The 27,948-nt window shown below is 35.0% G+C and overlaps 1 protein-coding gene and 1 non-coding gene across 2 annotated transcripts; one reads left to right on the forward strand and one right to left on the reverse strand.

Annotated features, from left to right (window-relative positions):
* The first annotated feature begins 11,460 nt into the window (after nt 1–11,460).
* On the forward strand, nt 11,461–13,284 carry LOC113873553 (glycerol-3-phosphate 2-O-acyltransferase 6-like). The gene is made up of 2 exons (XM_027511712.1): nt 11,461–12,072; nt 12,382–13,284. The coding sequence occupies exons 1-2, from the start codon at nt 11,461–11,463 to the stop codon at nt 13,282–13,284; spliced, it is 1,515 nt and encodes a 504-aa protein (XP_027367513.1).
* Nucleotides 13,285–18,012: 4,728 nt separating this feature from the next.
* LOC113873938 lies at nt 18,013–18,117 on the reverse strand. The gene has a single exon (XR_003506003.1). It is a non-coding gene; the product is annotated as a small nucleolar RNA R71 (small nucleolar RNA).
* Nucleotides 18,118–27,948: the final 9,831 nt, after the last annotated feature.

A 27,948-nucleotide genomic window follows, 5' to 3' on the forward strand; every position in this document is an offset into this window, starting at 1 on the left:
AACGGGCTACAATTCACAGATAGACGCTTTAATGAATTCCTCGCAGGATTACACATTAAACACAGGGTTACATCTGTCGAGCACCCTCAGTCTAACGGACAAGCCGAAGCCGCAAACAAGATCATTTTACATGAACTAAAAAGAAGGTTGGGGTCAGCAAAAGGAGAGTGGGCAGAGAAATTACTTGAGATCTTATGAGCTTATCGTTGTACTCCACAAACAACCACAAAGGAAACATCCTTTCGGTTAACCTATGGTACTGACGCCATGGTGCCGGTTGAAATCGTGGAGCCATCATTTTAAAGGCAACACTTTGAGGAACAGGTTAACGGCGAATCCTTAGCTGTCAATCTGGATTTATTAGATGAAGTACGCGGTCAAGCAGCAATCATGGCCGAGGCAAGCAAAAGAATAATGGCCAGAAAATTTAACTCAAAAATAAAACCAAGACAATTTAATGTTAAAGACTTGGTATGGAGAGTAACAGGGGAAGCACGCTGAGACCAACGAGAAGGAAAACTTGCTGCTAGACAACGGATCATACAAGCTTGAAACACTTGAAGGGAAGGTAGTACCGAAGACTTGGAATATCACACATTTAAAGCATTATTTCAGTTAAGTAATTGTAACTTATGAATTGTGTATTCTTTTTCTCACTCAGGTTTTGTCCTCTTAAAAGAACGTGAAAAGAGGTTTTCTTGAGAAGGTTTTTAACGAGGCACACATCATTAATAAAAATTATCTCTTCTATAGTTATTTGATTATTTTGGATTATATTTTACCCTCCCGAGTACCCCTACTCGGTTAAAGATGAATCAATTAATACCCTCCTAAGTACTTTTACTTGACCAAGGATGAACGAATTATATCTTACCCTCCCAAGTACCCCTACTCGGTTAAGGATGAATTAATTATTAAATACCCTCCCAAGTAACCTTACTCGGTCAAGGATGAATTAATTATTAAATACCCTCCCGAGTAACCTTACTCGGCCAAGGATGAATCAATTATTAAATATCCTCCCGAGTATTCCTACTCGGCCAAGGATGGATCTGTTAAAACCCTCCCAAGAACTCTACTTGGCCAAGGATGAACTAATTATATTATTCCCTCCCAAGTACCCATACTTGGCCAAGGAAGAATAAACTCCCGAGTACCCCCACTCGGCTAAAGATGAATTAATTATACTATTTCCTCCCGAGTATCCCTACTCGGTCAAGGATGGTATGATTCTATTAGATGACCCCTCTTGCTTACATTATGATAACGATAGGTTCAAGTTACATTACGGATAATGGCATCATAATATACTTAAAATTGTAAAGACAAGTTAAAGAAAGAGAAATTGTATTGAAAAGTCGAGTGGTGTACAAAATTTAGGCACTATTGGCCTAAGTTACAAAAAGCAAAAAGAAAAAACTAATCCCCCCTTCAGGACCTTGCTGGCAAGGGGCATCCTCTTCAATGGCATCTTGTGGTTGGCTCGGTGCCTCGGCGTCGTGCTCCACTTCCTCGTCCACCTCTTCATATGGTAGAAATTTCCCACCAAAGAAGTCCCTGGATAGGTCGAAGTTGAACTGGGAAGGGACTTGGCAGAATTCAAAAGCCTGGCAGACGACATGTCTGAAACAGGCCTCATGCTTCACTACGAGTTTTATATTACACTCGTCGGTTAAAGCTTTCAGCTCGGTTTCAAACTTTTGCTTCTCTTGCCTCAACTCCAAGTTTTTGGCTTCCAATTCCAAGACTTTTGCCTTCAAAGCCTCCTCAGTTGCGTTCAATTGGCTCTCCATTATATGGAAGTGCTCCTTCATCTCAGCAACTTCTTCCTCCAACAATTTTTTAGTCTTGACCAAGTTTGACCGAACCTCTTCACTCTTTGCTAAGGCCTGTTTGGAGGAGGAGAGTCGACCTTAAACCCTTTCTAGTTCTTGCAGAGGTTCCCAAGCAAAGCTACGCACTATCACGATTGCCCAAGCCTAAAACTTGCAGTACCATTGCCAGCGAGTCCTATGACTTTGGTTATTTACAAGTGCTCATTTTGACTCCGATAATGAATCAAGACAGACTACTCGATAGACCCGAAATCCCTCAACAAAAAAGGATTCGGACACAACAGCTGGTGGTACTATGGTTTGAACCGAGGAGTCCCCCGGATGACTTGATCTGGCATCCCGAGCATGTTTATGCCTATTTTCCTTCTCAGATTCCTTCTCCTTGCCCTTGTCCTTCCTTTTCTTGGGACGACCTTCAGCAAGAGCGAGATCCTGAGGAGGAGGGCGGGCTTTGGTTATAGACAGGATTTGATCTATGATCAGGTGTCAGTGATCAGTAGTGGGAGTGCCCTCAGGAGCTTTCAGCTTAAGACCTTTTTGGTAGCCCAAGCCGGATCCCCTCTATGCCATTATGCCTGCAATGAAAATAAGAAGTCAAATCAATATAAATTAATGTCCAAAATACAGGCAAAAATATGAAATATACCATCCATATCCAACTGAGGTTGGGGAGACTTCAACAACAAAATAAGAGTCCAAACAGGAAGCTCCATAGGAAGAGTCTTTAAATGCTCCAGAGCCGATAACTCTTCAGCCGACAATATCTCCTTAGGGAAAATGTCATACCGACAAGGTACCTGGGTCCAATGGAAGGGCAAAAAAGATTTATCTTCACTATCAAATTTTTTTTTCTACCTACAGGGTTCATGGTTACCTTAAAGTACCCAGTCTTGAAATCCTTGAAAGACGAAGCATAAGACTTGAACAAAGGTAATTCGGCTTGCCTTATTAAGGATACCCATCTCGCTTTGTCAAATGGACGAGTACAGAAAAATGAAGAAATAAACCTACACTATGTTCTATATAATGGAATCTACACAAAATCATAAAGGCTTGCATCACTGCCCATCAAGTTGAGTTGGTGCGATGTTTAAGGTCCTCGATACCCACTTTTGGAAGTCGTTAAAGGGAAGCCTTATACCTAATTCTCTAAACATATACTCGTATACAAAGAAGGTATTGACCATCTCCTCAGCATATGTTGATAGTTATTGGATACAAATCTAAAGTCTCCCATAGCTATATATCACAGTGGATTTCTATTCTTTTGGAAACGTGAGAAGTAGGCGGCTACTTCATCATGAACCCACTCATATCCTGCAATCGCGCAAGGGGGAATATCGGCCTTTCCCTGGAAAGGCTAGCATTCGGTAACAATTTAGTAGATTTAGAGTCATCAGAAGCACCAGACGGTTCAACATTATCACTACACTCTCTAACTATTAGCTCTACCTCACCGTTCGCCCCACTCAGCCTTGAAGAGACCTCCCCACCATCTTCAGTTCCTCTAACATTTTGAACCTCAACAACAGTAGTCAGCCTCGACGAATTCGACAATGAATCCTCCCATTCTACGGATTCAGCCATGATAAAGAACTAAGGAAAAGAGGAGAAAGGATGATTAAGCGTACCTTACAGTTGTCGGAAGAATGAAGGAAAGCTTCTAAAAATAATGAATACCCCTCGGTCTAGAGCAACAGTGTATACCCCTCGGTTTAGAGTGAAAAAGCATGAAAAGAGGTCTGGTTCACCACATATTTATAGAACTCGAGGTGTCGGGCATATGAATAGTCGCGTCCCTTCTCGACTGTTAGATCTTTCCCAAGATCTATAAATAAGATTAAACAACCTTTCGTTTCAGAGGCTCGAACCCCGAGGAAACCCTAAAATTTTTTGAAACCCTAATTTGGCGCCACCATAACTTTTGAAACACCTTGCGTCCTACCTCCTCGGTCTAAACTGAATACCTTCTCGGACTAAAGATTCAGTAATCCGACTAACATCAATTAAAATGATATTAAGCCCTTACGTCGTACTTCCTCGGGCTTGGGGGCTAATGTACTAGATAAGGCACCACTCGGTTCTACTTATAGAAAAAGGAAATTGAGTATCCCTTCAGCTTAAATAACTGAGTACTCTCTCAGTCAGGTTAAAAGGTAATTAACCCAATTAAAGGGTAAAATTAGACTATCACCTACTGTAATTAAAGGGCCAAAATCAGGACTGACTCATAAAGCTCATTAGTCCATAATAATGCCTATAAAAGGAAGGTGAGAGGTACAGGTAAAGGGTAGACTTCTGAATATTAAATAGTATTTATTGCCTAAACTGAGACTTGACTTCATCATTAGAGTGCCTTTTGCAGATACACTCCCCACGTCAGATAGAATCAGCAGTAAAAGGAAAAACGTTATCTTATTTCAGAAGGGATTTGAAAATTAGTGTTTTCTCATCAAGAACAACAACAATGTAAGAAGATTTGTCATATATATATATATATATATATATAGAGAGAGAGAGAGCAAATTCTAGACATACAAAAAATACATTAACCTTCTCTTGATCTGATGGGCATTCAAACTTGAAAGTTACGACCCACGTTCCAAAGTCTGTTTGGTCTAAAATTGAGTAAAACTAATTTTCAAGAAAACACTTAAATTTGATTTAATTTTTTTAAAAATAAAATCATTAAATAATTTCTGAATTTTTTATGAGACATATTGGTTTTTTATTAAAAAAATTATATTTAATTTAATAAAATTACTTTTATAAATTATTAGTTAGTTAAGACGATATATATGATTTTCATTTCATCAATTTTTTAAAAAAAATTAGAAAATTGATTTCTAAAATAATTATTAGAGTCAATTTACATATTTTTAAATATTAGAGTCAATTTTTATAGTGAAAAAAAATCAATTTGACATAATAGAAAAACTAAATAAATTACATTTCTAAGAGTATTATTTAAGAATAAAAGAGAAAATTTCAAAATTTTAAACATTTAGTGAGTCTCTAAACCCATCTTTAATAAGGTTGTATGTAATTGTATTAACATATGTATAAGCGTGTTTTTAAGTTAACTATTCAAAGTAATATTAGTAGTAGTAGAATATAGAATATTTGATAGCAACTTTTCATGTGTGTTAAAGCTTACAAGTAAATCAAATGAACTAGATTCATTGCAAATCTTCTTATACTCCCTAATCCAAACCAGATGCAAGTCATTGTGAAATAACATTTAACTCAATAAATAGCACACTTCATATACAACAGTAATCCAAAAACTTAATAATCAAAGTCATGAATTCACACATAATATATTATCATTTTCCATCATGTTTCAATTACAGGCAACATTGAGTTTGACTTCATCTTTCATTGGTAGCTTTGAAATCTCCAATTCTTCTACACTGCTTTAAATAGCTCCTTGCAGGAAAAATTAGTTTCTATAGCTATAACTCAACATTTTCTTATAATATAACCAATGTTTACTTAATTGATTACATGTAGAGATTATTCCTTCGATACCAAACTCACCATAATATTACACTACACAAACTACTCATATCAAACATGAATAAGCAAGTTACCCATTATTTGCATATTTTCACTAAAAAAGTTTGAAATATAACAAGTGTTCAGTTGTAATCAAATCTCTCTAAAAAAGTAGAAAATTTTGTAAGGCACAAGAGAGTAATTTTTTTACTGCAATGACAAGAAACAGGAGTCTTATCATATTCTTGTTAAATTTGAGATGGTTACGGGATAGTACTTTTGCAATAATAGCTTAAAAAAACAAGTTTAATTTATATGAAAATTCCTACTTTTAACACAGACCATGTCCCAATTTTTCTATTATCGTGATGCCAAATATATAAATAATTTTATTAAATTAAATAAAAATATTTTAACAGAGGATTAACATATTTCATTAAAATATTCAAATATTATTTAGTCATTTTTATTTTTTTCAAGGAATAAATTAGATTTATCAAATGATTTAAAAATTATTTGAATATTCATATTTAATTTTTAAAAAATTAACCATTAAATATTTTCTTGTGCAGCAGCTAAAACCAAGAGTTTGTGTAGCAAAGGACTTCAATGGAAATCAAAGGCTTTTCTCATCCAACAATCACCTTGTGGTCCTTGATAAATCCAATTGGACCCTTGTCTTCAAATGTCATGTCAGAAATAGACAAATTGCTTCAAACAAACCTCATTTACTCCTTTCAGATTGAAATTTTTACCGTGTTCATCAATTCAACAAGAAATTTGTGTAATAAGCTAGATTTGTGAGCAACAATTATTTTTGAAGTAGCAAGTGTGGCTCCAAAGATGTGATGGTATATATGTAAACAGTAACAGTGGAATGGTATGTAAAGATGTGATGCAAATAATATTTTACTAAAATTTAATTTTTGTTTTATTTTATTTTCTTATCTTACTATTTTTGTTATGCAATACGTTTAATATTTGTTTCAAAAGTTGGTGATTATTACGAGGAGTATAATGAAATAGCCATAGACATGGCTTGAAACAAAATTACAAGTTTTTGTGAAGGGGATGAAAAATGGAGCTAGAACATATGGAGAAAAGGGAAATGATGAGTTGCTAGTGAATGTTAAATCCATTGGTAGTGCAAAAATGAAACGAAAGTGATGCAGCCACAAAATTGGAACCTCTTCGAAAAAATCAAACTAAGCAAATTTCACCTATTTATGTTGATAAGATAAGAATTAGAGTTAAATTGTTTGGTAATGTTAATTAGGTTCTTAAAGAATTTTTTAACAAATATAATAAATGTAAGATCTTGTATAGTAAATTATTAATTTAAAATTATCATGGTTGTGGTGACTCTATCTTTTGTTTTCCATGTCAACATGGTAGATTTACCTCTATGAAAATAAAGCATCCTAGAAAGTATTAAAAGATTTTCATAATTGGCCAAATGTATGCTCACTACGTCAATGTTAATTGAGTTCTCCTCCAATACCCTAAATAAATTTTATCTTAGAAAAAATTATACGCGACTTCCTTTCTTTTTCCTTTCTTTTCAAGAGAAGCATAAACTTAAATATAAAAGAATATTTATAAAATTTATAATTTTTATATTTTCTTATTTATTAAATAAAAATTAAGTAAATTTAAATTCATAAATGTTATTTTTTAAATTATGATCTAGTAATATATTTAATTATAAAATAATAAGAAATAATAAATATACTTAAAAAAATAAATATAACATTACTTCAAGAATCTATATACGCAAAATAAAAGTGAATACTCAGCTTGCCCTACCGAGAAGGAATAAGTTGCAACAGAGTGATATATTTGGATATATGGAAGATAGAAGCTTTGAAAATGTTTGAACTTTTTAAAATAAAATTCAAGCACTTCTAGAGAATATAGATTCTAGGAGCTATTAAAATATTTTTAAAAATCACTTTACAATACAATTTGTATCCTTAGGATTTTTTTTATGCCAATTGTTAATGCTAAATGACTAAGTTTGTCCTTTCCTTCACATAACGCTGCCTAGCTCAGTCTCTCCTCACCTTCTAGGTTTAGATCATGTTCATTTGCAGCTCTGTTTGCAATTTCATTTGTGACTTCGTCATCGTCCTTCTTCCATTGTCTCTAACTGCTCAATCCATCTCTAATCATCTTTGTTCACAACTTCATTTAGATGTGTATCACTCTTTGTTATTTACCTTTCCTCTGCTTTCTTATATGCCTTCATTGTATGACTTTGTTTTATTTATTTAGTTTATTTGTTTATGGTTGCCATATTTAAGCATTGTTGCCTCTTTTTTATGTTTAATTTACCATAACAAACAAATTCTTAGCTTTTGGAGATAACTATTGATAATCATATGATTGAATTTTTTTCTCTTGTTTTAATATTTTATTTTTCCAATAACTTTAATTGATTTTATATTTAAGTTGATGTGGAATCAGTTAATGGCACAAACACTATTGATATGTAAAGTGATAATATAAAAATATAATCTAAATTTGTGGATTGTAAAAAGAAAATATCTAAATCAACAACTTCAGATTGCTAAAATTTTTTTACTAATATTGGAGTAGGTGATGATAGTATTCAAAGAGTAGTATGTAATGGTCGTAAGAATAAATACAAATTAGGTGGTAAATTATATGAGATGTCTTTTTTAAATTGTCACATCCTTGAATGCAAAGAAAATAAATTTGAAGACTTTTGCAAATGATGATAGATCAAGGAAAATTGAAGTCTTAAAAAATAGATCATATGGTATCCCATGAGATGTTTGTACCATTGAACATGATTTTTTGTTTAATTTTGTTGAGCACAAAAAGATTGGAAGTTAGATTAAATACTTGAATCGATATGCAATTCCTATTTCTAGAAATACTACTAAGGTTGATTATGTTCAATATTTACTAGAGAAGATGTTTGAATAAACAATAATCATCATTCTTATGTGTGTGATCGAGTGCGCATGATCAGAACTAGAAAAAAGAGTTATTATTTATAATTCATGTATTCAAATTCCTCTTGAGCATATTTTAATATTGTGCTTTGTTGATCACTTTAATTTATATTAGGTACATTATATGTATTTATACATGAAATTCATTTTTCTTGTGTCAGTACAAAATTAATTTCTAATTAATTTAAATATTAAGGTTATGTTTGATTACTTGGTAAAGAGTAATTATATACTTTATTTTTTAAAAGGGAAAAAGGTATTTTACCCCTTTGTACATTTAATTATATGCCATTTAAATCATGACTTTTTTAAATTATGCGAAGAAGCCCTTCCGTCACATAGAGCATGAATATGAACATTGAGTCAACATGTGCATCTTACATGGCTATTTTATTTGTCTTTCTCCCCCCATTTGATTTTCAGATCTTTGCCTCCCTCACCACTCCCTAACTTAACTTAACCCTCTTTCCGGTGGCTTTGTGGGTTCTATTACCTTTTGAGGGTGCATCCAAACAACCCTCTCAATATAGCAATTATGGCTATCATCACTCGTACACCTACATAAAATTTCAAAATTGAATGATTCTTGTTTAGAAGATTGCCTGTGCAGTCTAGGTCATAAAGGGATTGCATTATCAAGTTTGCTTTTGCGTCATGCTTATAAAAGTTGGTAAAATGTATTGGATTTCTTCTATTCACTAATGAAAATTCTATCATATACTTTTTATTAGATGATAATTCATACTCAAAATGAGAACTATCAAAAGTTCTTCAATTCTTAACTCTAAGAATAATCTTTTTCATGTGCAAGCATGCATGTATTTTGTCATGCTTTTATAGTCTATATATTTATGTGACTATTATTTTAATTAAATTTTACACTAATTTATATATTAATTATATAATTTATCATAAGGTTACAACTAATTTTTGAATTGCATTTTTTGTTTAAATTAAATAAAAAATAAGACTTCGCATTAGTTAGTATACAGATGCTTTAAGAACATGTACAACTATATTTAAATAATTAATTTATTTAATAATAAATTATTATATTTATTAAACTTAAATAAGTTAAAAAAACGTTTAAATTTTTAAATAGGATTAGAACGCAATTAAAATTAAACAAATTAAAATTTAAAAATAAAATAATAATATTATATTAATATATTTTTTATATTTTTAATTCTATTATTAATATTTAATTATTATATTAATATATCATGTTATAATTTTTTATTTATAATAAATAAAATACTTAAAATATATTTTATTTGAAATTAAAAAATTATAAAAAATAAAATAAAATTTAATATATAATATATACACATATATAAAATAATAAAAATATGTAATAAATAATATAATTTTAAATAATTATATATAATAATACTTTTTTAACTTATCATATATATTTTTTATTAGTATAAATTTTTTGATTACGATAATCATAAAAAAAATTTAAAATATTACAGCACACATCTTAATTGAATTATATTATAGTGTATTGTACCTAATTTGATATTTAAGGGATATACTAATAGTTTAGGAAGAAAAAAAAAAAGTCCTTTTACTCTAATTTGTATGAATTTAAATTCATTTATAATACATAAAATCATGAGATATTATTATGGAAAGTATTTAATATGTTTTTAATGTAATATGATATTCTTTTAAAAATTATTACGTAGATATCAACTTATTTATCTCTTTTACTGGTCACCTTAATTTTTTAATTAAAAATGATATCTGAGACCAACTTAAAAGAGTATTTTTATAAAATATTCATTATCGATCGGAGGGACGAAATGGAATAGGAAAAGCCGTCGTCATGTGGTTTCAATCCCAATGTGGAGTCAGTCATCCAAATATGCCCCATGAACTTTCATTGGAATTGGCATAGCTTAAGGATGTTTTAATGAATTTATTCACAATTTGTGAAATAATCTAGGATTTGTATATTATTTTAGTTTATTTTGTCAATCTATTTAGGATTTAAATTCATATAAATAAATTTCTTATTTAGGATTTGTATATTACGTACTTTTTAATGATTTTACGCTTATTTTAATATTTTTTATATAATTTATTAAAATAAATTATTTTTAGTTTAACTAAATAATTTTATTATTAAATTTCTAGTATAAGTTATCATTTTAAAAAATTATTAAATAAATTGTATATCCAATGTTATCTAAATGAAATTTTTAAAGAAAAGTATATACCACGCGTTATATTTGTTAATTTAACACTAATATAAAAAATTTAATAATTTTATAATTTATCATAGACAAATACTAACTACTATCTTAAGGAGAGATTAATTTTTCCAAAGGAGATAACTTATAAAGTAAAAAATAAAAAAATATTTATTATTATTTAAAGATAATTATATTTATAAAATCTTAATTTCAATCAAGAATAAGTCATTTTTATTTTTTATTTTACATAGTTTTTAAATTTAGAAAAACTAAATATCACTAAAGATAGTAGTTAAAAAATAAAAAAAAAGTTATTAAAAAATAACATTAGTATATTTTTATCATAATTTTCAACATGCTCTTATCATTATGATTTTTAATAAAAAAAAAATTCATTAATGTATTAAATAATAGTATCCTATAACAAGACTTTGTATACTATTATATGTAACTTTCTGGTTCTAACAAAGAAAAATATAATATCAACCAATCTATTATAATCTAATAAACTATTATAATTGTAATTAAAGTGCACGCTTTGTGTTATAGGAGTTAGATCTGCTTAAGAAACTGTGACAAATACAAATATTTGAATAACCTTTACCAATTGCAGTGCAAAGTGAACCGAAGACAAAACATGACGGAGCAAACCAAGCCATTAACCCAAACTACACACCTTATAATTTCCAAAAACAAGAATAGTACAGCCTCGTTTGCATCGCCGGGTACGAGCCATCATTGTCACATTCCCATTAGTCACTCGCACCAAACCCAATATTGTCCCATACACAAAACATGCAACCATCCGAGTTCCTATGTGTAAGTATGTGTATATATATACACAGTCACACCCACAAAACCCCTCACACACAAAACATGCAACCAATCTAATGTTAATTACACATAGCTAGTGCAATTGATTAATTACACCAAGTTAAGTGTAGCATGGCCCTTGCGACATTTCCAACCGTTGAAAAATGCACCTCCACGGGCAGGGAAAATCAGACGGTGGTTGCTGACATGGATGGAACCTTACTCGTAGGTCGTAGTTCTTTTCCATATTTTGCTCTAATGGCCTTTGAGGGTGGTGGGGTTCTTAGGCTTTTGTTCTATGTATTAACTTCGCCTATTGCTGCTTTACTCTATTACCTTATTTCTGAATCCGCGGGCATTCAAGTTCTCATCTTTGCATCGATGTGTGGAATGAAAGTGTCGACAATAGAGTCAGTGGCACGTGCGGTTCTTCCAAAGTTCTATTCGGGTGATGTTCACCCCGACACGTGGCGCGTGTTCTCGTCGTGTGGGAAAAGGTGTGTTCTGACGGCAAATCCTAGGGTGATGGTGGAACCTTTTCTGAAGGAGTTTTTGGGTGCTGACATGGTTTTGGGGACTGAGATTGGGACTTTTAAGGGAAGAGCAACTGGGTTGGTCTCCAAGGAAGGGGTACTTGTTGGGAATCACAAAGCTGAGGCTCTTAAGAAAGCTTTTGGAGAGGAGCAACCTGAGATTGGTCTTGGAGATAGACAAACCGATGCTCCCTTCATGGCTTTGTGCAAGGTAATTGTTTCTTCATCACCACTAGCTCTTGATTTTGATAAATCATATATATTGAATGCTATTTTATAAGTGATTTTATAGAGTAGACAATGAAATTGTTTTTTAACACCATTTTTAGGACTAATTTTAATTATATAAAAATAATTTTTTTTATTAAAAGTTTTGCATTGTATTTTTGCATTTTTTGAACATAATATTATTGACGTTTATAATAAAATTTTATTATTTTTAATACTTTAAATTAACCAAAAAGCAGATGTTAACATTTTCATTTTTTTATTAAAAGTTCAAATCTTTTAATGCATGCAGGAGGGTTACAGGGTACCAGCCAAACCAAAGGTGAAAGCAGTGACAAGTGACAAGCTTCCAAAGCCAATAATATTCCATGATGGAAGGCTTGTGCAAAAGCCCTCACCGCTCATGGCTTTGCTAATCATACTGTGGATCCCTATCGGCTTCCTCTTAGCATGCTTAAGAATAGCTGCAGGGTCACTTCTCCCCATGAATTTGGTCTACTATGCCTTTTGGGCACTTGGTGTCCGTGTCATCATTAAGGGCACACCGCCACCCCCAGTCACAAAATCTAACCCTGATCAATCTGGGGTTCTCTTCATTTGTTCTCATAGAACGCTACTTGACCCAATCTTTCTCTCCACCGCGCTCCGTCGTCCGATCCCGGCGGTTACCTACTCCGTTTCCCGTCTCTCCGAGATCATTTCCCCTATCAAAACCGTTAGGCTCAGTCGTGATCGTGCCACGGATGCATCCATGATCAAGAAGCTCTTGCAAGAGGGTGACTTAGCTATATGCCCTGAAGGGACAACTTGTAGGGAACCCTTTCTTCTTAGGTTTTCTGCTTTGTTTGCTGAGCTAACCGATGAACTCGTGCCTGTGGCCATGGTGAATCGCATGAGCATGTTCCATGGAACAACCGCAAGAGGGTGGAAGGGAATGGACCCATTTTACTTCTTCATGAACCCTAGCCCTACTTATGAGGTGACATTCTTGAACAAGTTGCCCAAAGAGTTGACTTGTGGTTCGGGCAAATCAAGCCATGATGTGGCAAATTATATACAAAGGGTGATAGCCGCAACTTTGTCTTATGAGTGCACTAGCTTTACTAGGAAAGATAAGTACAAAGCACTCGCGGGTAATGATGGAACTGTGGCTGAGAAGCCTCATCTTAAGGCCAACAAAGTAATGGGTTGTTGAATTTTGTACTCTTTCGGTTTTACTCCTCTTGACATTTTCAATTTCATACTTCGAAAAATAAAAGTAGGAGATTATGAAATAGAAATGATATTCAACACATATGTACACATGTTGGTGAAATAAATTAATAATTAGACGAATAGGATGTTATATGAATATGTCAAAATATGTGCTAATGAGAATTGTGTTGTAAGTAATATTAATCCAATGTTTACTAGTCTATAAACACTATGTGATTAAGGACCACAATTGCAATGTGTCAACAACTGAAAAAAATGATTAAAAATAGGCGCTACCAATCTTATTAAGAAAAACAAAATAAAGTATTTTAAGAATACATACATATAAAGCTTGACAACAAAGAACCAATTGAGAAAGGATTATCAATACTGAACACAAATTTACAAGGCTCAAAATCAACTAAGCATATGTGGAAGTAAAGGACGAAGAAAAATCTATCGTCATTGACACGCAGTCTAACAAATGATCAATACAAACAATCCGGAAAAGGAATAGAAATATATGAGTTATCATCCTTCTGAGTTAATTCTTGGAAACACTCTAGAAGGAATAATAACAAGCTACTCATTAATGTTCGAAATAAAGGCCTAAACGGTTGATGAAGTATTAAAAATTTTCATAATATTTAAACAAACGTTTAAATAATAAATATTTAATAATAAATTATTTTTTATTTTATTTATCAATTAGTCCCTCTATAATTATTGTTAATTAAAAAATAAAATTTAAGCTAAGTTTAGAAATATTAAATAAATTTTTAAGCTAGAATCGGTTTTGATTTTCACATTCAAATGGAATTGCGTGGAAGAGCTTTGACTTCTTTTCCCATCGTAATTTACCCATTGTAGAACACCACTATAGGTTTGGCTACAATTTGATAAGTTCATATTTTGATATATTTTATGACTTATATTTATACATTTAAAGTTTATTTTATATATATTTACACTAATCATATTATTAATTGTTGCAGTTTAGCTAGAAGTTGTTATTAGTGTATTGTGGAGATATTTTGGAGAAAAATTAGATACTTCTAGTCCTTGTTGTGCTATGTGAATCTGAGTTTGAATTTTGAATTTAAAATTTAAACTTAGATAAAGATTTGGAGCAGTTTTCAGTTAAGATTCTAATTGTGGATAAAATTGATTTAAAAAGATAGAGCTCAATCAATTAGAAACTGATGGCACAATCTATATAAATAGGCCTTATGCTCCACACTTTGAACTTCAACTTCTCTATATACCTTCTTCCCTTTCTTAGTTCTAACTAAACTCATCTTTGAGAGTTATTAAAGAGACATTCCCTGATGAGAGGATTTTTGCTATTTCTGGGGCACCTTGGTATGCGGATTTGGTAAATTTCTTAGCTGGTAAAATTTTTCTCATGGACTCTCATCCTCACAAAAGAGAAAATTTTTATCTTATGTTAAATATTATTTGTGGGAAGAGCCTTGTTTGTTTAAAGTTTGTGAGGATAATTTGATTAGGAGATGTGTTCCTAAAAGTGAATTTACTGCGGTTCTTGAGCATTGTCACTCTAGAGAGGTGGGAGGCCATTTTGGCCCCACTAAAACTGCTCACAAGGTTTCGCAAAGTAAATTTTATTGGCCTACACTTTTTAAAGATGCTTATAGTTTTGTTAAATCATGTGATAAATGTCAGAGGAGTGGTAATATTTCTAGAAGGCATGATATGCATCTCAACAATATTTTGGTTTGTGAAATATTTGATGTTTGTGGTATTAATTTTATGGGACCTTCCTCTAAGTCTTTTAATAATGAATACATATTGGTTGCTGTGGATTATGTCTCCAAGTGGGTGGAAGCGGCTGCTTTACCAACTAATGATGCTAAGGTGGTTACTAAATTTCTTAAGAAAAATATTTTTTCTCGGTTTGGAACCCCTAGGGCAATTATCAGTGATGGGGGTACTCATTTTTGTAATAAACTTTTTGATAATCTCTTAGAAAAATATGGTGTAACCCATAAGGTTGCTACTCCCTACTACCCCCAAACCAATGGACAAGTTGAGGTATCTAATAGGGAGTTGAAAAAGATTTTAGAGCGCATAGTTAATTGTTCTAGAAAAGATTGGCCTATAAAATTAGATGATGCGCTTTGGGCTTATCGTACTGATTTTAAAACTCCTATCGGCATGTCCCCTTATCGTTTGGTTTTTAGAAAATCTTGTCACTTACTTGTTGCATTAGAACACAAGGCCTATTAGGCATTGAAGTTCCTTAATTTTGATTTGCAGCTTGTGATGAATCCACTTTTTATTATATTTTTACTTTCCTTTTTGGTGCTCCTTGATAGAAAAAATAGACTTAGATAGTGCAAATAATATAGAAATCACATTTTGAGTAAATATCATAGGTTTATTAATTTTTGATTAATTTGCATTTAATTACATAAATATAGATTGCAATTTTAATTATCTTGATAATTTTGCAGAGTCCCCAAGTTAATTCTAAGATATCTTGGCCCTTGGATGAAATTTTCCCCCAAAGTAGCCACTTTTAGGAGCAAAAGTGGCAACTACAACAAGTCTGGGCATTAAAGGTTCCAAAGTAGCTACTTTCAATCTCTAGAGAGCTCCAGGGACGCCATTTGAGAAGCATTTTGCGCGTGGCCACTATTGCTTTTTATAGTGGCTACGCGCATCCAAAGTTCCCACTTTTAAGTCCAAAAGTAGCAACTCCAGAAAGCTCCAGGACGTCACTTTTGGAAGCAATTTGCGCGTGGCCACTATTGCCTTTCAAAGTGGCTATGCGCATCCAAAGTAGCCACTTTCAAGTCCAAAAGTGGCAACTCCAAAGAAGTGGTAGGCTTACGTAAATATGCGCGTGGGCACTTTCAAGGCCCAAAGTGGACACTTTCAAAGGCAAAAGTGGACACTTTGCTAACATGTCCCCCACTATAAATAGATTTTAGGAATTAGGGTACAGGGACTTGAACATTTATTTTTCTTGGATTCTCTTTGCCAAATTAGGACATTTTCTTTCCAGAGCTTTGGAGCCTTGGGTGACAGCCAGGAATCTATTATAGGTTTTAATTTCCAATTTCCCTTTGATTCTCATTGAATTTACATTAATGTTGCTTACGTTTCTGCATTTCTTTCTTTCATTTGTGAAGCTTATCCATATGGAGGGCTAAATTCTCTTATAATTCCTAGTCAATTCACATGGTTCTTGAATTCTTGGGTTTAATGGCAATATTACTCTTTCTTTCCTTGAATTTTTTAACCCCAATCTCTGAATGAACTGAAATTTACATGAGGGAAACATTGCTTAATGAACCCTAAATTACCCAAACGAAATTCTAATCCAAAATTGCTTAATTTTGATTAATCTTTGAGATTGCTTAATCTTAGGGATAGAGATTGGAGCCCATTAAGATGCTTAATTTTAATTGGGATGCTAAAGTTAATTTACGCTTGATAGATTAACTTAATTCAGGGAAAAAATAGGGGATTATTAAATCATTTGAAAGAATAGGGATAGAACTCGTTGATTGACTAGGGATTACTCTTCTTAATTGATTGAATTTCACTAGTTTACATTTTTCTCTTGATTAAAATATGGAAATTGACAAACTTCCCCCCCAATTTACTTGCTTTAAAATATATGTTTACACTTGTTTGATGTATGTTCCCAACCAAAAATTTCTTGGAGACGACCTAAGATAACACCCTAGTACTACATTCATTTCTTTGCATATTTGATGAGGATTAACGACAATCTTTGTGCATAACGAGTAGCGAAAATTCGTTTCATCAAATTGGCGCCGTTGCCGGGGAATTTTTTTGGTGCTGAACTTATGTTGAACATGATTAATGCTCTGTTTTTGTGTTTTGCATGTTAGTGTGTTTGTTTCATTTTTTGAGTTTTTGTATTGTGTTGGTAGCCATACGAATTTTGTGGTCTGTTTCTGCATTGTTATTGCAAGATTTTCTACATCATTTCCTTCATTCAAGTGCTGCAATTTTTCAATTACTCACTTTCAATTTTCTGCACTCATTTTGCTGCATATTATTCTCTTTTTCTGCACTTTTGCTGCATAATTCTGCAGAGAGATTTCAAACTGTTCTTGTTATTTCATTTACTCAATTTGCTTTCAATTTAGTTAGTTGATATCTAGTGCATGACCTGATCAAACCTTGGGGATTTGTATCCATTAGACCAGGAGATTGATAGGACTTTTCATAGGAACATTAGGACACATAGGGATCATTCTGATCACTCTGAACCATCATCATCTCCTACTGCATCTTTGCAATCTGTGACATCAATTTCTATTTACTCTTCTACATTTTCACTTAACTCTAGTTTTGGAGCAATGACAGGTGATGAGAGGACTCTTAAGGAGCTAGTTGTACCGAATGTCACATACCAAACATTGTGCATCTAATATTCAGATGTGGACGCTCCTTTTGTTTTGAAAACTGGATTAATTCACCTTCTACCTAAATTCCATGGTTTTGCAGGTGAAGACCCTCACAAACACTTGAAGGAGTTTCACATTGTATGTTCCACCATGAGACCTCAAGGTGTTCCGAAAGAGCATGTCAAATTGAAGGCATTTCCATTCTCTCTTATGGATTTGGCTAAAGACTGGTTGTATTATCTTCCACCTGGCTCTATTACAAGTTGGGACACCCTCAAGAGATTGTTCCTGGAAAAATTTTTCCCTGCCTCAAGAGCTGCCTCAATAAGAAAGGAAATATGTGGTATTAGGCAGCTGGAAAGGGAAAGTTTGTATGAATATTGGGAGCGTTTCAAGAGACTTTGTGCTAGTTGCCCCTATCATCAGATAAGTGACCAGCTCCTAATCCAATACTTTTATGAGGGCTTACACCCAATGGATAGGAGCATGATCGACGTAGCTAGTGGGGGAGCCCTAGTTGACAAGACTCCCGCTGCCGCTAGAAACCTCATTGAAAATATGGCAGCTAACTCTCAATAATTTGCTACAAGGCAAAATTCTCTCATGTCCAGGAGTGTCAATGAAATTCAACTTCAGATTCACACAAGCTGGAGCATAAGCTAGATGAGTTGGCTTCTATGGTAAAACAGTTGGCATCCATCCAAAAGAATTCTGCTTCATATACACCTCCACCTCCATCCATTCCAGCAAAGCTTTGTGAGATTTGTTCATCTACGGATCACTTCACTGATAGTTGTCCCACATTGCAAGAAACTGAATCTTCGGAAGGTAATCCTCAAGCTTACGCTGCTAATATTTATGCTAATAAATTCTCTTTTCAGCAGCCGCAGCAACAACAAAGCTAGGATTTATCTTCCAACAGATATAATCTCGGTTGGAGGAACCATCCTAACTTAAGGTGGGGAGGAAATGCACAGCATCAAGGCTCTAGCCAACCATCCAACAACCATTTCCAACCGCATCAAGCTGGAGAAAGCAAGCCATATTCAGCCCAACAACATCACCATCCATCATCTTCATCTCAACAACACCATCAAACATCCCTTTCACTAGCTCCTGCACCTCAAAAGAGTGAGTCATCTTTAGAAGACCTTGTGAAGCAACTCACCATGAGTAATTTCAATTTCCAGCAACAGAGTCAGGCCTTCCAACAACAAACTCAAGCAAGTATCAAGACCTTGAAGAATCAAATGGGTCAACTTGCTTCATCCCTAAATCAACTTCAATCTCAAGGTTCAGGCAATCTCCCTACACAAACTGTAACAAACCCAAAGAATGTGAGTGCCATTACCTTGAGATCTGGTAAGGTGATGCAAGAGCCAGAAATGCCGAAAAAGAAGGATCCTAGTTGCACTTTAGCTGCAGAAGGTGAAGGAGGAGAGATTAAGAGCCAAGAGCAGCCTGCACCTATGCCCACACCATGTCAACCAAAAGTGGTAGACAAAGAGGAGAGGTCCATTCTTATTCCCTTCCCTCAAAGAATGGTTCAGCCTAGCAAGAAGCAAGAAGAGGTTGATAAAGAAATTCTGGATACTTTTAGAAAAGTTGAAGTCAATATCCCCTTGTTAGATGCTATCAAGCAAATCCCAAAGTACGCCAAATTCCTTAAGGACTTGTGTACTCATAGAAGGTGGCTAAAGGGTAATGAAAGAGTGAACATGGAGAGGAATGTATCAGCTCTTTTTGAGAGGCAGAAAACTTCCATGCCTGGGAAATGCAAAGATCCAGGGACGTTTACTATTCCCTGCATTATAGGAAACAATAGAATAGATAATGCCATGCTTGATTTAGGTGCATCTATTAATGTTATGCCTTTATCTATCTTCACATGTTTGTCTCTTGGACCATTACAGCCCACAGGTGTCATCATCCAGCTAGCAAACAAGAGCACAACACATCCAACTGGACTTGTGGAAGATGTGTTAGTGAGGGAGAATGACCTCATTTTTCCAGCTAATTTTTACATCCTTGACATGAAAGAGTCAATGGATAGTGTTGCACCAATCATTTTGGGAAGACCGTTCTTAAAGACTGCGAGAATGAAGATTGATGTGCATGCCGGATCACTTACTATGGAGTTTGGAGACAGTATTATCCGCTTTAACATACTGGATGCTATGAAGCACCCAAATGAAGAACATTCTGTTTTCCACATTAACCATCTTGATGAATTAATAGATGATAGTTTGTCTGAATTTCTAGGAGGAGACTCTCTCCTTAATTTTTCTGATTGTGTAGATACTTCCAATTGTGAATAATGTAATAGTTCTTCTATGTGTGACATTTGTGTTGAGATTTCTGATTATATGAATGCAAATTCTACTACTTTCAACGTTGATGAACCTGAAAATTCCATAGGGTTGAAATGTGATGTATTGAGTACAAGTACAGTTGAATCTAATGCCTTTGGTTTGAATATTGTAGAGACTTTGTCAAATGAAAGTGCCAAATCACTTCTTTCTATGGAGCAACCTCCCGCATTGGAGTTGAAGCCCCTACCAGAACATTATGAGAAGCTCCCGGTCATTATTTCCACCAAGCTTGAAGGCGATCAAGAGCAGATATTGTTGGAAGTAATTAAAAGGCACAAGAGAGCTATTGGATGGACTTTAGCTGACATTCCTGGTATTAGCCCTCTCCTATGCATGCACAAAATTCTATTGAAAGAGGGGACTAAACTAGTGAAGCAGCTTCAAAGGAAACGAAAGAGAAAGAGGAGAGGAAAAGGAAGTCACAACTCCAAGAACTAGAAGCGCTGCACTTAGGAGTATATGAAGACTCAAGAACCTACAAGGAGAGAATCAAGCAGTATCATGATAAATTGATAGGTAGAGGAGAGTCCTGTGTAGGTCAAAAGATGCTTCTATTCAACTCATGTCTCAAGTTCATGACTAGAAGGCTGCATTCCAGTGAATGGACATCGCCTGAAGCATTTTTTGGAGAAGTCAGTTCCATTAGAGGAGATTGAAGAGGTGAATGTCTACTCCCCCATCAATTCCTTCAACCAAGACCCCTGTCATGAGTAAATCACTTCGCACGTCAAGCTAGTGATGTTAAAGAAGCGCTCTATGAGAGGCAACTCACACGTGAATAAGGAATTTTGTTCTTTTCCTTTGCATTCTTTCAATTGAGTTTTTGTTCTTATTTGTTTTCATTTGTAGATAGATTTCTGATATAATTCAATTTTGTGTAAATAATTTTCTGTGGACTAAGAATTTTTGCAGGGATTGTGGCAGCAGCAAACACTTTGGGTACTCATTCTTGCTAGGTACAATTCATCCTTCGTGAAAGTGGCCACTCTCATAGGCTATAGTGAATACTTTGGCTCAAGATAAGCAATTCCTTCTTTGTAGTTCCCACTTTTAAGAGTGGGAGTGTCCACTTTGGCGCCCAAGAGCTCGATCATTTGCGCGTGGACACTTTAGAGACCAATAGTGGCCACGCGCAAATCTCCTTACATTTTAGCCTCTCTGGAGTTCCCACTTTCCCAACCAAAAGTGGCCACGTGCAAATAGAGTGCAATTTAACTCACTGTAGTTCCCACTTTAGCAATCAAGAGTGGCCACGCACAAATTGGAATACAATTTAGCCTCTCTATAGTTCCCACTTTCTTAATTGAAAGTGGACATGCACAAATTGCCCTCCAATTTAGCCTCTTTGGTGTTCCCACTTTTCTTGTTTGGAGTAGGCATGCCCACACCCCATTTGCATTATTCCCTTTGGGCCCAACCCAAAGTAGCCACTAATTCCTTTGAAAGTAGACACGCTCACCAATTTCACACAATCCTCACCTCACACGATGCCCAGCACACACCCACTTTCACGTCCCAATTTCACACACCCATTCACACCCACTCACTCCTAGTCCCAAGACGTACCTTCCCTCACCACACCCATGGCTTCAAGCAAGGTAATTCTCTTAATTTCTCTCTATTCATGGTTAGGGTTCTTAGATTCCCCAATTTGGGGCTTTTCAATTTTACCCTTTTTTTATTGAAATTAAGGTGTAATTCTTGTGTAATTGAGCATTCTTACATGAATTAGAGAGGGTGAGGTCCCTAAATTGCACCCAATGGGGTGTATTATTCCCATCCAATTGGGCGTTCCCACTTTTGCCCCTAATAGTGGCCATGCCCACTTCCTCTTTGCTATGACTCCCATTTGTTGTTTTTGTTATGCTCCCCTCCTTCATTTTTATGCTCTAAACATGCCAATAATGCTATGAAACTTCTTGTTCATGTATGTTAGTGCCTAAATTTGGTTCGTGCCCATTTCCATTTAGTTTTGGCCCCTCCATTTTGCTGTTTTGCTTTTCAATTCCATGTCATTTTACTTTTGCTGCACTTGATCCTCATGCACATTACACAATTAACCATGATTGTTGATCTTTCTGGGTGTTGAACATGCTTTTCGTGACTTTAATTTCACTAATTGCTGCATTATGGTCTTTGAGCTTAGAAGCCATATTCTGCTATACAATGGATTGCTATACATAGTGAATGTATGCCACACCATTCTCTGTGCTTAATTGTTCTTGTCTGTACCACAGAATGCCTCTTTTTATGGAATGGAATGTGTTTGTAGGCTATGTACCATGATTGACATTGGTTGCCTTCTGAGTCATATGTAGCACTATACACCTTTTTGCACACAAATTACTTAGGATGGTATTAAATTATTTTGCAACCCCTGGTTTGATTGCTTGCTGTTGTGTGTTACCATGGAGGGTTGACCCAATTTCCCTGCACTACCCATTCACATATTCTTTCTTCTCTGTAGATAATGTCTAGCATTCCCAGAAGGAACACCCCCAAAACCAAGAGGAGCAGGACAGCTGAAGCCTCTTCCTCTCAGCCCCCTCCTACCCATGACTCCAGGTTCAGGTCCCCAGAGCATGAACTATATTTCAGGGAGAACATCCTGAGGTGCCAGATTGTCCAAGATAGGAATTTTGAAATCCAGCAGGGGACATTTCCACAGTTTCAGGAGGAAATAGACAGGCGTGGCTGGGGACTTTTCACCTCCTGTGCAGGCAATGGGTGGAAGGACATCACCCAGGAATTTTATGCTAATGCCCTGCGCCTTGCAGATGATCCTTATCCCCCCAGGCACACCATGGTCAGGGGTAAGCAAGTTAATTTCACTCCAGCCACCATCCAAAGGGTCTTAAACATCCCTCATCTGCAGAAGCAACCTGGCCAGCTGGATTTCACTACATTCTGCAAACAAAAGGAAAAAGATTACCAGCCTATACTTCAAACAATCTGCATTGAAGGAGAAAATTGGGAATTTGATTGTAAAATGCAGCCCAAGAATCTGACCACCAAACACCTTCTCCCTGCTGCCAAGGTGTGGAGTATCTTCGTTGTCAGCTCATTCATGCCAGTCATCCACACCTCCATCATTGCAGTGAAGAGGGCAGAACTCATTTATGCTATTCTCACTGGCATGCCCATCCATGTTGGGGAGGTCATCAGCAGCGCCATGCTGGAAGTCCTTAAAAGGAGCAGAAATTCTTTAGCTTTTCCCTCTCTAATCACTATGTTGTGCCAGGATGCAGGTGTTGATTTTGGAGACTACCAACAGAGAGTTAGAGCACTTCCTCCTATTTCCACTACCTTGGTGAAGGACCTATTTAAGCCAAAGAAGTCTTCAGACCCAGGTTTCACCCTGCCAGCGGAATACAAGAAGGAGGCCCCTGCAACAATCAGGGAGCAGCTGCAGCAAATAGCCCAGAGGCAGACTGCCATCCACTCTGGTCAGACCAGCATGCTCCTCCTCATGAAGACCATGATGTTGAACATTGGCAAGAAGATGGGGATGACTTCAGACCAGATCTATTATGCTCCCTGTTTCCCTGCCCCTTTCCTCCGAGCTGCTGTTCAGAATAACCTGCCTCCATTTAATCTCAATGCACCTAGAGATGCCCCCAGCTCCAGTACCTTAGAGGAAGCAGAAGAAGCAGAGGAAGATGAAGAAGCCACCTCATCCACCTCTGATGAAGATGCCACTTAGTCAACCATTCGTGTTTTCTTTTCTGTCTCTGCTTAGATGCCCTCAGTTCCATCAGGAGGAGCATCATTATGCCCCTGAACTTTGAGTACATCATCTATAAAAGGGGGGGTGAACTCTTTGTCTCTATTTTGCAGTTATTTGTAGCTTACTTTTCCTGCACCGTACTAGATAAAAGACAAAAATATTTTCCTTATTTCATTTCTTCTCTTTTCTTTTTAATCTAGTTCTCTTTTGTATTTTGCTTTTATGCTCCGATTGCATTTCCCATCTAACTCCTACTCATTCTCATTTTTGTACATATTTACTGTCCCTACCATTTTGAACATATTTTCTTGTCGGGTGAATTGTACTCTCATTTTGCAAGTTATTATCACTTTTACCATGGTAGTGAATTGGGCCTTTCCTTCTTCTTTTCTGTGTGCATATTACATGTATTTTTTGCATTCTTCTTCTAGAACTTGCCTTGTTTCTTAATTAAACATGCATTGGGCAATTTTTCATCTAGATGATTGAGGCCTTCTTTGCACATACCCTTTCCCTCACCCTTGCACTTCATTTCCTTGTTCCCCACTTCTTGCTTTTGCCAAACTTAGTCCACAAAAATAATTTCCTTTCCTTAATAGAGGTATTTCTTTTGAGTTGCCTCAAGATTGAATGCAAGAAACTAAGTTTGGGGTATTGATTATGCTTGTAGTTGCTTGAGGACAAGCAATGTCTTAAGTTTGGGGTGGTGGACAGCATACATGTTCATAATACATGTAAAAAAAAAAATGATTGTCAAAGTCCATGACATCACAAAAATATGAATGAATGAATGAAAAAGGATAAAAGAAAGAAAGAAAAATATAGCAAGGCTTTTAAGTTGAAAAAAGATTTTCACACAAGGCAAATTTAAAAAAAAATGTGGTGAAAGAATGCTTGAACCTCTTAAGCTACATCATTTAAGGCATTCCACTCTAGTTGTTGTACTAAATCACTCAAAAGAACTCCTTCTTCTTGAGTACCCACTTGATCTTGTGACCCTCCTTGATTAAATTTGAGCCTATCCTAACCCCATTTGTGACCAACAAAGCCCTCATGATAGGTGGTTCATTGTGTCTAGGCAAAGGAGATTGAGAATATGGGCAAACCTATGGTAGGGTGAGGCTAAATGCATGAATTGAGGGAAAACACTTAGCCTGAAATGTTATTGAGTGATGAGTGAAACACCACCTTGTGAATTGGATAGTTTCTTTGCATTATGTGACTCACATGAAACCTTGCTTGATTCTTTTGTTTTAATTTAGTGAGACTTTGCATGGAATATTTGACATGAATATGATTCCTCTGTTGAATGAGCCTATGATTGTAAAGATGTTGGAAGTGCTAATTAAAACATGAAGTTGAAATGGAAATCTCTAAAAAAATTTTTTTGGATAAATCCAACTCTCTTCATTTGATTTGCTTGAATTTTGATTTGTTTAAGGACAAGCAAAAGTTTAAGTTTGGGGTTGTGATGAATCCACTTTTTATTATATTTTTACTTTCCTTTTTGGTGCTCCTTGATAGAAAAAATGGACTTAGATAGTGCAAATAATATAGAAATCACATTTTGAGTAAATATCATAGGTTTATTAATTTTTGGTTAATTTGCATTTAATTACATAGATATATATTGCAATTTTAATTATCTTGATAATTTTGCAGAGTCCCCAAGTTAATTCTGAGATATCTTGGCCCTTGGATGAAAGTTGCCCCCAAAGTAGCCACTTTTAGGAGCAAAAGTGGCAACTACAGCAAGTCTGGGCATTAAAGGTTCCAAAGTAGCTAGTTTCAACCTCCAAAGTATCAACTCCAGAGAGCTCCAGGGACGCCATTTGAGAAGCATTTTACGCGTGGCGGCCACTATTGCCTTTCATAGTGGCTACGCGTATCCAAAGTTCCCACTTTCAAGTCCAATAGTAGCAACTCTAGAAAGCTCCAGGACGCCACTTTTGGAAGCAATTTGCGCGTGGCCACTATTACCTTTCAAAGTGGCTACGCACATCCAAAGTAGCCACTTTCAAGTCCAAAAGTGGCAGACTTACGTAAATATGCGCGTAGGCACTTTCAAGGCCCAAAGTGGACACTTTCAAAGGCAAAAGTGGACACTTTACTGACATGTCCCCCACTATAAATAGATTTTAGGAATTAGGGTATGGGGACTTGAACATTTATTTTTCTTGGATTCTCTTTGCCAAATTAGGACATTTTCTTTCTAGAGCTTTGGAGCCTTGGGTGACAGCTAGGGATCCATTATAGGTTTTAATTTCTAATTTCCCTTTGATTCTTATTGAATTTACATTAATGTTGCTTACGTTTCTGCATTTTTTTTCTTTCATTTGTGAAGCTTATCCATATGGATGGCTAAATTCTCTTGTAATTCCTAGTCAATTCACATGGTTCTTGAATTCTTGGGTTTAATGGCAATATTACTCTTTCTTTCCTTGGATTTATTAACCCCAATCTCTGAATGAACTGAAATTTACATGAGGGAAACATTGCTTAATGAACCCTAAATTACCCAAACGAAATTCTAATCCAAAATTGCTTAATTTTGATTAATCTTTGAGATTGCTTAATCTTAGGGATAAAGATTGGAGCCCATTAAGATGCTTAATTTTAATTGGGATGCTAAAGTTAATTTACGCTTGATAAATTAACTTAATTCAGGGGAAAAATAAGGGATTATTAAATCATTTGAAAGAATAGGGATAGAACTCGTTGATTGACTAGGGATTACTCTTCTTAACTGATTGAATTTCACTAGTTTACATTTTGCTCTTGATTAAAATCTGGAAATTGACAAACCTCCCCCCAATTTACTTGCTTTAAAATATATGTTTACACTTGTTCGATGTATGTTCCCAACCAAAAATTCCTTGGAGACGACCTAAGACAACACCCTAGTACTACATTCAAATCTTTGCATATTTGATGAGGATTAACGACAATCTTTGTGCATAACGAGTAGCGAAAATTCGTTTCATCAGCTTGCAGGTGAGAAAAAATTATTGGAGCTTAATGAACTGGATGAGATGCACCTTACGACATACGAGAATGCCAAGCTATACAAGGAACGCACTAAGAATTGGCATGATAAGCATATCTTACATCGTGAGTTCCATGAAGGAGAAAAATTGTTGATATACAACTCACGACTGCGATTATTCCTTGGAAAACTAAAGTCCAGGTGGACTACCCCTTATATAGTTCTCAAGGTCCTTCTTTACGGGGGTTTAGAAGTTTCTAAAGCTGGGGAAGAGACATTTCAAGTCAATGGTTAGAGGTTCAAGCTATACACAGATAGAGTGACCTCCACCCAACAAGCTATGTTCTTACAATAGCCCAACAGGATGTCAGGCTCGTGACGTAAAACAAGCGCTTACAAGAGGCAACCTGTGTTTTATTCTTCACTTTTATTTATTTTGTGTTCCTGTTTTTCAAAAAGGGAGTGACTTTTTTGCGCAATTTGTCTCATATTCAGGGAGTCCTCTTCTCTTTATTTCTCTTGCCCTCTTTATCCTTACTTCTTCATTTTTTTTTCTCTCTAAACATTGAGGACAATATTTTGCTTTAAGTGTGAAGGGGTTCCATTATTACTTGTCTAATTACTTGCTCTCAAGTAATTTCCTATGCCCCTATTCAGAGGAAATTTTGAAAATTTTATCTCAAGGAACTCAATTTTTTTGAAAATAATAAGAACATAATTAAGTAATTTCCATTGAGTTTTAGAGTCATTAGAAAATAATATATATATATATATATATATATATATATATATATATAATTATTTGAAATCTTTAGTTTTTTGCTCTACATTAAACTTTAACCCATATATGTGAGTTTTGAGCCTTAAAGGGGTTTTTATCCTAATTTAATTATATCTCTTTCCTCATTGCTTTGTGTGATTGTCCTCTTGAGATTTATGCTCTAGAACTTGACTTGTAACTGATTTGAGGCTACTCCTTTTGATTGCATGTTTTAAATATGATTGATGCATGTTAAGATTTTTTTTTCTTGGTCTTCAGCATGTTTGAGAAAGATATACAACTAGTTGCCCACTTTTGATCCTTTATATTTAGAGTCCTTTCAGTTAAGATTCTGATTGTGGATAAAATTGATTTAAAAAGATACAGCTTAACTAATTGGAAACTCAAGGCACA

This window comes from Abrus precatorius, unplaced genomic scaffold (assembly GCF_003935025.1).
Source record: "Abrus precatorius isolate BTA unplaced genomic scaffold, Abrus_2018 Scaffold7, whole genome shotgun sequence".
In the NCBI taxonomy this organism is placed as follows: domain Eukaryota; kingdom Viridiplantae; phylum Streptophyta; class Magnoliopsida; order Fabales; family Fabaceae; genus Abrus; species Abrus precatorius.

What these genes read in the sequence shown, in the direction of transcription:
- LOC113873553 (XM_027511712.1), top strand. Translation starts at nt 11,461, where the DNA reads ATGGCCCTTGCGACATTTCCAACCGTTGAAAAATGCACCTCCACGGGC. An exon ending in CCTTCATGGCTTTGTGCAAG is followed by an intron (nt 12,073 to 12,381) that starts GTAATTGTTTCT and finishes TAATGCATGCAG; the next exon opens with GAGGGTTACAGGGTACCAGC.